At 39.7% G+C, this 11,832-nt stretch overlaps 1 protein-coding gene and 1 long non-coding RNA gene across 2 annotated transcripts; one reads left to right on the top strand and one right to left on the bottom strand.

The window, feature by feature from the left end:
* Nucleotides 1-2,254: 2,254 nt before the first annotated feature.
* LOC121782452 lies at nucleotides 2,255-6,049 on the bottom strand. Its single transcript, XR_006046411.1, has 3 exons — nucleotides 4,919-6,049; nucleotides 2,563-2,628; nucleotides 2,255-2,477 (listed from the first exon to the last, which is right to left on the bottom strand). It is a non-coding gene; the product is annotated as an uncharacterized LOC121782452 (long non-coding RNA).
* A 2,685-nt stretch (nucleotides 6,050-8,734) lies between these two features.
* LOC121782592 lies at nucleotides 8,735-11,766 on the top strand. Its single transcript, XM_042180495.1, has 4 exons — nucleotides 8,735-9,143; nucleotides 9,621-10,243; nucleotides 10,663-11,178; nucleotides 11,355-11,766. The coding sequence occupies exons 1-4, from the start codon at nucleotides 8,876-8,878 to the stop codon at nucleotides 11,511-11,513; spliced, it is 1,566 nt and encodes a 521-aa protein (XP_042036429.1). The 5' UTR covers nucleotides 8,735-8,875; the 3' UTR covers nucleotides 11,514-11,766.
* The last annotated feature ends 66 nt before the right edge of the window (nucleotides 11,767-11,832 follow it).

Genomic DNA, 11,832 nt, shown 5'->3' with positions numbered 1-11,832 from the left:
GCATGGCTTTGGTTTCGCACGTTGATTTCCTCACCACGTGTCAACATGAGTATGGATCGGTAGTATATTCAACTTCATGTATTGATTTAGATTCAAATTTATTTTTTGATATATTATTAATATTATTAATTTTTACTAGTATTTTGATTAGTAGAATCTTGACTCTCCAGACGGGTCAAATTCCAACTTACTTTACTACGATACAAAAAAAAAACAAAACAAACAAAACAAACAAACGTTAAGAATATCTTTTATTGCAATTAATAACATTAATTTATGAATTTAAATATAACACCAACCTTCAAAAAATGTCTTTATTATTGGCGTCACAACTAAATTAGAGGACGCAATCCTAAAAAAAAGTTAAGTTAATTTGTTATTCATTTATTAATGCTTTCTTTTGCTTCGTAAATTGTTATTATTTCTTAAAAAATTTCAACATGGGTAATTATGCTTCAATTTTTATATCCTTAAAAATAAGTTTTTTATAGTGTTATATCTCTCTGTTTAAATCAATATTATATACAAAAATTTGTATCAGATTATCTGACGACTAAAAAAATTAACCGCCTACAATCTTACAAATTGATACTGTATTAAGTTTACATGCTTATTGAATTTAACAGTATTTAGACTATTCAAATTTCAATCCTTCAGTTATGATCGTGACATCGTGTAACACTCATCCTTAGCCAAAACAAAAGGCATCACTCTTGTGAATAAAATAATCCCAAATACCAAAAGCAAAAAGCTCTTTTGATTGCAATTTTTTAAAGAAAAAGGTGCTTCTTTCCCTATCACAACGCACGAAGGAGAAATCAAGTTGCAACTATTTTATTTTTAGGCCAAGAAAAATATTTATTGGTGTCAAAATATTCTATATAGGTATGCGAAAGAGAAGAAATTAAAAAGAAAAATACTTTTGTATCCAAAAAAGATTATTCCGTTTAATTTCTTATTTGTTTGTGCGTGTGGGCGGATTGAATAATTTGAATCCCATTTCCATTAAATATTATGTAAATTTATTTTTTTAAAGTTTGTATATGGAAAAAAAAATAAGGGGAATATTCTTGTAATTGTGAGTTGTATTGCCCTTGCATTTTGTCAATATTTGGTTATAAAAGAAAAACATCTAGCTAGTAAACTGTAGTATATTACTCAATATACTCATTTTAATGGGTGCCAACAATTGTATTAGAAATAGACATATTTAAAATAGATCCCTAAAATAATTTGTTCTCTAAACTTGTGCTTTGTATCATGAACTCTCTCTCGTCATTCTTTTGGCTCAAGTCTTTCATTTTACTACAAAAAAACTGAAGGAAAACAAGAGTGTTGCGTATGAGTGTTGGCCCAACTCAATTGATAAAATGCTATTTTTGCCACCTCTTTAAGCATTTGTTCCAATATTGTTTTAGATATTTTAGTGTTTTTATTTTGCTTTGTATCACGGATTTTGTCTAGCCGTTCTTTTGATTCGAGCCCGTCATTTTATAAAAAACACTTAATAAGCAAGGGTGTTACATAGGAATGTCGAAGTGGTCCAAACCAACCAATTATAAGTATTAAATTAATTTCCAAATATCTTTGTAGAATACCATGACAATGAGAATATTGGAATTCGATTCAATGTAGTCTAATCCTAACCCAAGAACATTAATATTACTCCCTCTGTCCCATGCTACTCGCACTTTTCATTTTAGGCCGTAAATTTGGGATTGATTTTTTTGTGTAATTAAAAAAGAATTTTAGGTGTAATGAGACATCACTTAATAAAAGAGCTCTTAACTTAAACTAACATATTAATTAAATGCATTAATTCTAACTTAAATTATAAATAGTGTAAGGACTTTCTGACGAGCCGAAAAGCAAACGTGCGAGTAGCACGGGACGGAGGGAGTATAAATTAAGACAACGAATTAAATAATAATCCTAAACCAAGAACATTAATAGTAGAATATTACTACAACGAATTAAATAATTGAGCTATTAGTAAGAGAGAGGTTGTAATATACGCTCTTCTAATTATCTTAGCCCTAAGCTTTCTTTGGATTTTTAGAACACATGTCACCTCCTAGTTATGTTTGATAAAGGATTTTCTTATTTTGCTTTTGTGTTGGCTTGACTAAGAAATCATTGATATATAAATACTCTTGAATAAAAAGAGACGAACGAACCAAGATCGTGTATGCGTGTTTTTTTGTTCGTTAAAGCAAAAGACAAGTTCATAATGGATACAAAGTCGACACCCTGGTTTAAAACGAATACAAATCCCAAAGCTTAATGCTAAATGCATAAGTGGATGTATATGAATTAAGTATTATAAAGTTTTTGTACAAAGGAATTTAAGAATACAAGATATACACTTGGGCCTCTTCTTCCCATGCCACAAGTACACCCTCCATGGCCATGTCGGGCTGAGGGCAGCGAGCCCGTGTCTCGGACAGCAACATGGCAGCCCAAGGTTCCCTTCCCATCTACAAAATACAAACAAAGCTAATTAAATTAATTGAGGTACCAAAGCTAGCAAATAAGTTAAGTAAGAGTAAAGGACAACTATACTTTTAAAGGAGACTTGCCCAAAGATGACAGGTATGCTCCTGCACCTTCACTCGTGTCAACTGAGAGCTGCATGGGAAAAAAACAAAGCCCTTAATTACTCCATGAAACAAGCCAAATGGCAGCTTAGAGTATCCACAATGGCGGCGAGCTCCAAATCGGCGAGAAAAACGGCGAGCGCACACCGATTCCCGGGCGCTCGCCGATCGGTTGGCCGCCATTGCAGGCTCCCGATCGGCGAGCCGATTTTTTATTTTTATTTTATTTAATTTTCAAAACACTATATATACGCGATTTGCACGTCATTTTCATTCGCACCACTTGTTTTAATGAGTTTTCTCTCTATCTTAATTTCTGTACAAGAGCAACAACGCGAAATGGAGAACAACAACGAGTCTACTCCAGTGACGAGCGGGTCTCAAACTCCCACGGTACCCGTGGGAAGTGGATGGGGTCCGATGGCCGGGTACTACAACATGTACCCTTGGCAGCAGATGATGCCCGAGATGGCATCCGGGGGTAGTATGCCGAGATGGCAGGGGATGGCAGGGCGGACCGGCGATGCCGGGCGGGCAGGGGGTACCCGAGATGCAACCCGGGATACAGATGATGCCGGGGTGGGCACCTGGGATGCAGATGATGCCGGGGTGGCACCCGGGGATGCAGGGGACGTCGGTGTGGACAACGTCTATCGCCCCAGTTTTGATTTTTTGACTGCTTCTTCGCACACATCGACCCCATCGGAGATGCAGTTCACTGGGTGTGATACTTTTTCCTTAGAGGAGTTGGAGATAGATCTCGGGGATGCGGACACTCCCGTTCAAACGGGGAGTAGGGCGGGGTCGGGGCGATCCAAAGAAGAAGAAGGGCAAGGGCAAGAGGGTGGTCGGCGAGTCGTCGCAGCCGGCTGATGACGAGAGCCCGGCACGGAGGAAGTGGACGAATGCGGAGAACGTCACGCTGTCCAAAGCGTGGGTGAGTGTTTGCGATGATCCCCTCGCCTTGAACAATCAGAGGATCGTCAACTTGTGGGCTAAAATAGCAGCAGCCTACAAGGCATTTTGCCCGGAGGGGAAGCCACGCAGCAGGGAGGAGTGCCGGAAGGGGTGGGACCAAATCAGGGTTGTGGTCTCCCGATTTTCGGGCTTATACACCAACGCCCTCCGCATGCAGACCAGTGGCCAAACTGACGAGGACTGCAGGAGGATAGCGCAGAAAGCTTTCCCCGTGCCCGGGCTTTATAAGGAGTTCACCTACTGGAACTGCTATGAGGTGCTGATGGACTCCGAGAAGTTTCGGGCAGGTGTCAATGCTGGCTGGCCGAAGAAGCAGCGACTGAACTATATCGGTGATTACAGCGGCGATTCCCACGACCTCCCCGAGGATGTTCAGGAGTTCTCGTCCCCTCCCGCGTTTACTCGCCGCACTTGCCCGGTTGGTCAAAGTCGGGCGCAACGGGCTCGCCAGGGGTCCAGGAGGTCCAATCGCCATCCCCTTCTGTTGGCAGGTCGACAGCCGAGCTCGCTTTCTTCGCGCGTCAACAAATGCGGGCTCAGATGTACAAGATCTTAGCTGACTGGAAGGCGGCAACTGACCCCAAGGAGAAGAGTTTTCTTCACTCACTGCTCGTGAGTATGCGAGCCAATTTGAATGCCGCCACGGCACATACGCGGGCTCAGATGCCGCAGATTTGGGGGCCCCGAATAGTGGCGACAACGGCAGCGGCGGCGACGACGGCGAGGAGTGAGGCAGAGGCGGGGGGCTCGTGTGTGGAGAAGTAGTTTTTTTAAATTAATGTACTTTTTTTAATTAATGTACTTTTTAATACTATTCTTGAATTTTCCCGTAACTGTGTCGTAAATTTAATTCCGTATTTTGTGTGATTGTTAATTATTTATTTTTTATAATTTTGTTTATTGTGGCTAGGCTATGGCTGGCCTATTGCTTGTCCAGTTGCTTGTACTGATGATGTGGCAGGAGGAGTTTTTAGTGCTGATGATGTGGCAGGAGGAGTTTTTAGGCTATGGCTGACCTATCTCTATTGGAGATGCTCTTACATACTCCCTCTGTCCCCGAATAAGAGTCGCTAATTTCCATTTTGGGTCGTCCCCCATTAAGAGTCACTCTTCATTTTTACCATAAATGGTAGTAGGCTCCACATTCCACTAACTCACTCCACTCACATTTTATTATAAAACCAGTATAAAAATGTGGGTTCCACATTTCACTAACTTTTTCAACCAACTTTTCTCTACATTTTTTAAAACTCGTACCCGGTCAAAGAGCGACTCCTATTAGGGTACGGAGGGAGTATTAGAGACGAGAGCAGTTGCTTTTCAAAAATAGAACCAGGACTTACCCAAATTAGAGTAGCCATATCCGACTCCCAACAAACCCCTGGATCCTTCCTTGTACACATGCAAAACCACCACCAAAAATTTCAGTTAAAGTTGCTGCAGAATCATAAAAAGGGAGTATTTGCTGCAGAAAAAGAACAAAGAAATACAGCAGCTCCAATTAAGGCTCACGAGTACACACTCTGCCTATAAAAAAAACCAGTAACACAACAAGTTTGAGAGTAAGAGAGCTGAGGTTTTAGGAGCTAAATTTCAAAGCAGCCGCAGCTTTCAACAGGTAAAACACACTACAACTTAGCATCATATAGAAGCACCACAACTTAGAAACCTCAAATAGCATGCTGAAATATATGGAAGAAACAGTAAAACTTGCACACTCTCTGCCTCGTTTGAAACGTCATGCTTAGGATAAGAAAATCTAAAGCTTTATTCCACTTCTAATGCATACCACAGTAAGCACAAGAACAACAAGCTTAGGCCTTCTCTCGCCCAACAGATTTTCACAATTTACCTCAGCTATGAAACTCATGTTTAAGAGTAGAAACTGACACACATATTAAGAATCAAAGTAAATAAAAGGGAAATAGGCTAAGACAGAAGACTTAGCTCTAGGCCGACAACCGAAGGGTTGCCGGCGACGAACGAGCACCAACGGAGCCCGGAAGTCGCTGTAGGTCACGGGACAGCAGCGGTTGTTCCACCGCGTCGGGAAGCGGCGAGGCCTCAGCCGCGTGGCAACGACGGCACCAGCTCGTCGTCGTTCTAGAGCTGGCGGCTGGCTGGAGGTGCTGCACTGCCGTGTAACAGCCGGGAGGGAAGAGTCACGGAGGCGACGCCTCCTCCTCTGTTCCGACGAGCTGCGCGGGGTGGCTGTCTGTGTGAGACGGAGGCCGAAGACTCCACGACGGCGGTAGGAACCATCGGAGCGACCCCCGCCTGAGTCGACCGAATCTTGGTCGATTGAGAAGGACAGAGAGGGAAAAAGACGGCGAGGAGATGCACTGCGACACCGGCGACAGAGCGCCGGTGAGAGGGCAGGGACGCTGCTGTCTCCGCCAGTGTCTAGGGTTTTCTTCCTTTTCAATTTGGGGATTTTGTGGTTTGGAAATGAGAGAGGAGACGATGGAGATGAGAGTACAAGGTTGGGCTTTTCCTTATGGGTCACTGAATTAATTTTTAACTTGGGCCTAGGATCATTAAAGAAAGAAATGGACAAAATCATTGTTGGGCATGCTGTGCCAATTTAAATCTGGGCCTCTTAATTTAACTATGGGCTAGGAAATTAATTGAAGAATGGGCTGTCTTCATAGGAATTAATCATGGAGTTGGGCCACCAATTAAAATAAAAGTAGGGGCTAAGAATCTAAATTATTTTTACGAGCCCTCCTAACGTTTTGACCGATCAAATAAAGGATGGTCCGCTATCTAATCCCGCGACAATAAATTTATTCCCCGGACTAAGGTTTAGTGCTCGAATAATTAATTTTAAGAAATGGCACGCTAATTATTTCCAAAGTGATGAATGGACCTCTGATTATTTTAATGCTCGAATAATTTGCATAGGAGGTAACGCTCTCTTTGGTAAACAAATAATTTTGTAAACCTCCAAATAAATTAAATCTCTCGATTTAATTAATGCTCAAGGACTTCCTATGAAATAAGGTAAAAGGAATAAAATGATCATGCATTTAACATGCATTCACGTTAAGTTATTTGGCTTCTTAAGCCTAATTAAGTATTATTTTTATGCTCCTAAAGGGGCGTCTTCGCGCGTTGTTTAAGACCAAATCAAGAACTTTTCGGCTAAGGAAATAACTTTTGAGGTGGGCATTCTTTTCAAAACGTAATTTTAGTACGAATATGTGAATCTTTTCCTAAACATGTTTGTCATGCCATGTTTTGCTTTTACGATTACCTATCTGCTTGGCTATGTCAATCATGTTAAATCGAATTCGGGTCCTAGTAGAGCCGCAAACCCTATTCGGACTAGTGTACACATATGGGGATCGTGAGCTAACTTTCAAGTTGGCAGGTCCAGTGACCGTCGTGGAATGTGGTCACATTCCCGGTTCACATACGTTTCAGATATGGTATTTATCTTTATGTGATTGTGCAATCAATTTTATGAAATTAAAGGAAATTTAGTGACTCGAGCCTTTTAAATAAAAACCTCGTGTTCACTCAACTGTGGCTGACAAATTTAAATGCAACTTATATTTTGGCACCATGTCCACTAAGTATATTAAGTACTCAGCCCTGCATGTTTCTTTTCTAACGTGCAGGTTGAGCGTGTACGAGGAGGCGAAAGTGTTGGGTAATTTTTTTTAATAAGTAGCAATAGGTAGCCCAAAGTAGTGTGTCTTCACGCATGCTACTTTGTCTTGGACTCTTCCGCTGCAATAGGATTATGTACAAGGAGTTATGAACCTGGTTATTATACTCTGATTTTATTTTGACCGTGTACCACCTTCGCCTTCGGAATTAATGTTTTGAGTTTGACTTATTCTTTATGTTTACCCCTTTATTTTAAGACTATTTAGTCACGTTATAGCCATGCTCACTAACAATAGGGAGATGTGGTCGTGACAGAGGTACCAATACCTTTAGTAAGATTCATAAGACAAATCAATATTGCAGTGGAGTGGTTTAATTAAAGTAAATTATCTTTAATATCCAACAATACTTAAACAAAAAAGTAGTCGTTCTAAGATTTTGATATAGTACCACTAACACTTTAAAATTTGTATGATAAATCCATTTCTGTTTATATCAATTAGTTAGGGGAATTCTATTTGACTTTAGTCATTAAGATGATTTTACAAATATCAGTATAATTTCAACTCGTTACATTTTTAATGACACGAACATTTAGGTTACAAGAAATGATATAATATAATTAACTAATCAATTCGATGTCTATATTTTTAGAATCTTTTTATTAAATATTTATACATTTTCTTCTTTGCTTGTGAATATCATGCTGCCATAAAAGTAATTATACTAATATCTTAAAATGGGATTCTTAGTCTTTGATAGGATAGGTTTATTCTGCAACACCTAAAGTCTCAATTATTTTAAGAACTGCCACAAACATCATTAAAGTACAGTTTATTATTTTTCAATTTATTGCAAAATACATTCCAATTCATCTAATCTCCGAGACTCAATTTTTCTAAAGATGTAAATTTGCAAAATATTACTCCTCCTTCATTTAAAAATATAATACATCCATAAAAAAAAAACTAATATTTTATCATTTTGGGTTATCTAGAAAATGCTATGAAAAGTTTTAAATAAATATTAACCCTACACGTCATTCTAAATATGAATCGCACATTTTCCCTCTCACTCTCTTACTTTACCAATTGCCTTTTAAAACTCGTGTCATTCACAATTTTATCTGCTTCTTATGGACGGAGACGGAAGTAGTTGAATTTATGATTATATTGGTATGTCTCATAAAACAAAAACTTTGTATTTTAGGATATACTCCATTAATAATAATTCAATCAATTTGTGTTTTTATCTCTCCTGTCTACTTATTGTGAATTAAAACTCGCAACTTTTCAAAAGTTTCCAATTTTAAAAGACGGAAAAGTAAAAAGTGGAGTATAATAAAGATAATCCAACATTTTTTAAAATATGAAAAATTCCAAGCAAATAATATTTGAAAATTGAGTAAATTAATTGATTATCCTAAATTTTAAAATCTATTTCCACGTAGGTGATGATTATCACTACGCACTATATTCATCATCAAAGATTATACAATTGACTTGGCCTTGCTTTGAAGACAAGTATATATGAATTATTGTTAGTTACACACCTTGTTTACCTCACCAGTCCTCCACTTGGCCTCAAACTGCACCTCAAAGCTCCACAAATTCCAGTTCAAATTATTACTAAGAAACAAACAAGAATCATTTCGCATTTCTGAATTCAACAAGCCAAAAAAAAAGATGGGTTTTTTTCATCTTCGTCTCTTCTTACCTCTGCTGATTGTTGTTCTTGAATTTGGGCAGAGCCATTTGGGTTCCATAACCCAGTCATCAGAAGGATATTCAAATTCTTATGTATCAGCATTGGGAGATCCTGGGATGAAGAGCCCTAATTCAAGATTTGCATTTGAAGCTTGGAATTTCTGCAATGAAGTTGGATTTGAGGCCCCAAAAATGGGCAGCCCAAGAATGGCTGATTGTGCTGATCTTCAATGCCCTAAAATTGCAGGTTTTTTTACATTTTTAATGTTTTAATAAAAATATATTGTTTGAAATGAAATACTACGAGATAGCTTTGTTAACAAAACAAGTTTGTTGATGTTATTTTTACTGAGATGAGATTATTAGCTGAATTCATAATCATTTTGGTTGCTGATGCTATTTTGTCACTTTGGCTTGTTGATTATGTTAGTTTTGAAGATTGTTGACTCCCACAATTTACTACTCCCTCTGTCCCAAAGAATATGCACTTTGAGTTCGGCACGGATTTTAATATAAAATTGGCAAAGTGAGAGAGATAGAGATAAAAATTAATTAAAGTATTATTAGTGGAGTATGAGAGAAAAAAGTTTTCAAAATTGGAAAGGGCATATAATCTTGTGGGACAGACTAAAAATGAAAGAGTGCATATTATTGTGGGACAAAGGGAGTACCAAGCTGCCTCCGCCTCTGTCTATACGAAGTTGAATAAACGTGTTGTAAACAGATTTTTCGAGCAGCTCGTTCGTTGATGAGGAAAGCAAGTGTGAATTACACCATAAAGTGAAGGATTCAGACAACAAACTGAAAGCTGGTGACAGATTCCCTATCAGAGACTTCAAGTCAACCTCAGATCCTGATGCTTATGCAGTCGAGAAGGAGCTTTACCTCGGATCGCTATGTGGCTCTCCCGATCCTTGGTATTTCTGGATGATCATGCTGAAAAACGGCAATTTTGACAAGAACACGACACTCTGCCCCGAGAATGGGAAGAAGGTCGCAAAAATAGTCACAGACCGGAGCTTCCCTTGCTTCGGTGAAGGGTGTATGAACCAACCCCTTATGTTCCATAACAAGTCCCGACTGGTTTTGCTTCAAGATGGAAATGTCTCTGTGGTTGGAGGGTATTACGGGACGTATGATCTTGATGCTGATCTGAGTGGGGGGGCAGGATCCAATTCTTTCTTCTCGGCTTCATGGCAGAAGAATCTGAGCACGGGGAGCTGGATTGTGTCGCACAAGCTGACAGCGTCGTCTAAGTATCCTTGGCTTATGTTGTATCTGAGGGCGGATGCTGCAAAAGGGTTCAACGGAGGATATCACTATGACGGGCGTGGCATCATGAAAACGGTCCGTTTTAGTAGTTTATTGCTTCTTGCTCGGATGAATATCACTTTCTGGTGCAAAGTATGCACATTTCTTCGTAAATGTCTCGTATTTTCGACAATGAAATGATTTATAGTATCCGATGAATTGATTTTGTAACAAAATCAAGGGCACACCTGCTTTTTTAGTACTAAAAAGTCGTACTGGCAACTAAATATCTGCAAAAAGTTGTCCTTTTGCAATTTATTTTCTGCCAGCACGACCTTTTGGTACTGGAAAAAACTTTGGTCGTCCTGTATTTAGATAAGGGTCGAATTCCTAAGTACTAATGTATCATTTTGGAAAATTTTGGACATTTTGGAAACACAGGGCATAATCTGGACTTTAAAGTGATATTCAAGTTTAAATGTTTTTGCTTAAATGTTTTTTTCTGCATTTTACAGGTGCCGGAGTCTCCCAATTTTAAGGTGAGAGTAACACTCGATGTCAAGAAAGGCGGAGGTCCGAACAGCCAATTCTATCTGCTCGATATCGGAAGCTGTTGGAAGAACAACGGAGATCCGTGCGATGGGGATGTCCTCACGGATGTGACGCGATATAGTGAGATGATCATCAACCCGGCAACGACAAGCTTGTGTCGTCCCGACAATCTGGTCTCGTGCCCGCCGTACCACACGAGTTCTACTGGAGAGATGATACACAGAAATGACACGTCACTGTTCCCTTATTCCGCATATCATCTCTATTGTGCTCCTGGAAATGCTCGGTATCTTGAGAAGCCTTACGACATTTGTGACCCGTATAGCAACCCACAGGCGCAGGAGCTCGTGCAGATCCTCCCTCACCCCGAGTGGGCCGTCCACGGCTACCCTGAAAGGAAAGGAGACGGGTGGATTGGAGACCAGAGAACTTGGGAGCTCGACACTGGAGCCCTCTCTAGCCGTCTATATTTCTATCAGGTGCGATCAATGAACCAAATCGCCTTAAACTGATGTTTTTTCTGCGTCTGCCCCTGTTCTAATCTGCTACCCAGCCTGAGTTCCATGATTGAGAATATGGATGCATATTTCCGTGGTTTGAGGTGATCGGTCTAGCAAAGCGCCTTCGTTTAATTCTTCTCTGAAATCTTGTGCAGGATCCAGGAACAAAACCAGCAAAACGAGTGTGGATTTCAATCAATGTTGGTACAGAAATATATGTTAGCCCAGCTGGGGTTACTTCGGAATGGACAGTAAGCGACTTTGACGTTTTAGTTCCTAACAAAGTTGAAGAGGGTCGAAGGGAGTACATGTAACGAGCAACACGTAGGTAACCACGTGATGAAATGGAAAGCTACCCGTCGCCATCAGACTAAGTTCTGAATTAGTGGATGCGGCGGCCGGTGAGTTTATTGAAACCATTGAACTCGGAATATGGTAAAGTTTGTGCCTGTATATATCTTATTTACCTAATACACTGATCAGTAATTAATGTTTGTATAAAAATCTTCTCTACCTATTCATGTAAAATTTGTTACGGTGAAAGAAATCCTCATATTTCCACATTAATATGATCTACATCGAGCAATATGTGGAGTCGCTTTGGATATGAAGGCACACAAATATTTCTTTACT

This window comes from Salvia splendens, chromosome 20, assembly GCF_004379255.2.
Source record: "Salvia splendens isolate huo1 chromosome 20, SspV2, whole genome shotgun sequence".
NCBI lineage: Eukaryota > Viridiplantae > Streptophyta > Magnoliopsida > Lamiales > Lamiaceae > Salvia > Salvia splendens.
This window is presented reverse-complemented; position numbering and strand designations above follow the sequence as displayed.

Coding starts and splice junctions, on each gene's coding strand:
- LOC121782592 (XM_042180495.1), top strand. CDS start 8,876: ATGGGTTTTTTTCATCTTCGTCTCTTCTTACCTCTGCTGATTGTTGTT. Junction 9,144..9,620: donor TCAATGCCCTAAAATTGCAG/GTTTTTTTACAT, acceptor TGTTGTAAACAG/ATTTTTCGAGCAGCTCGTTC. Junction 10,244..10,662: donor GGCGTGGCATCATGAAAACG/GTCCGTTTTAGT, acceptor TGCATTTTACAG/GTGCCGGAGTCTCCCAATTT.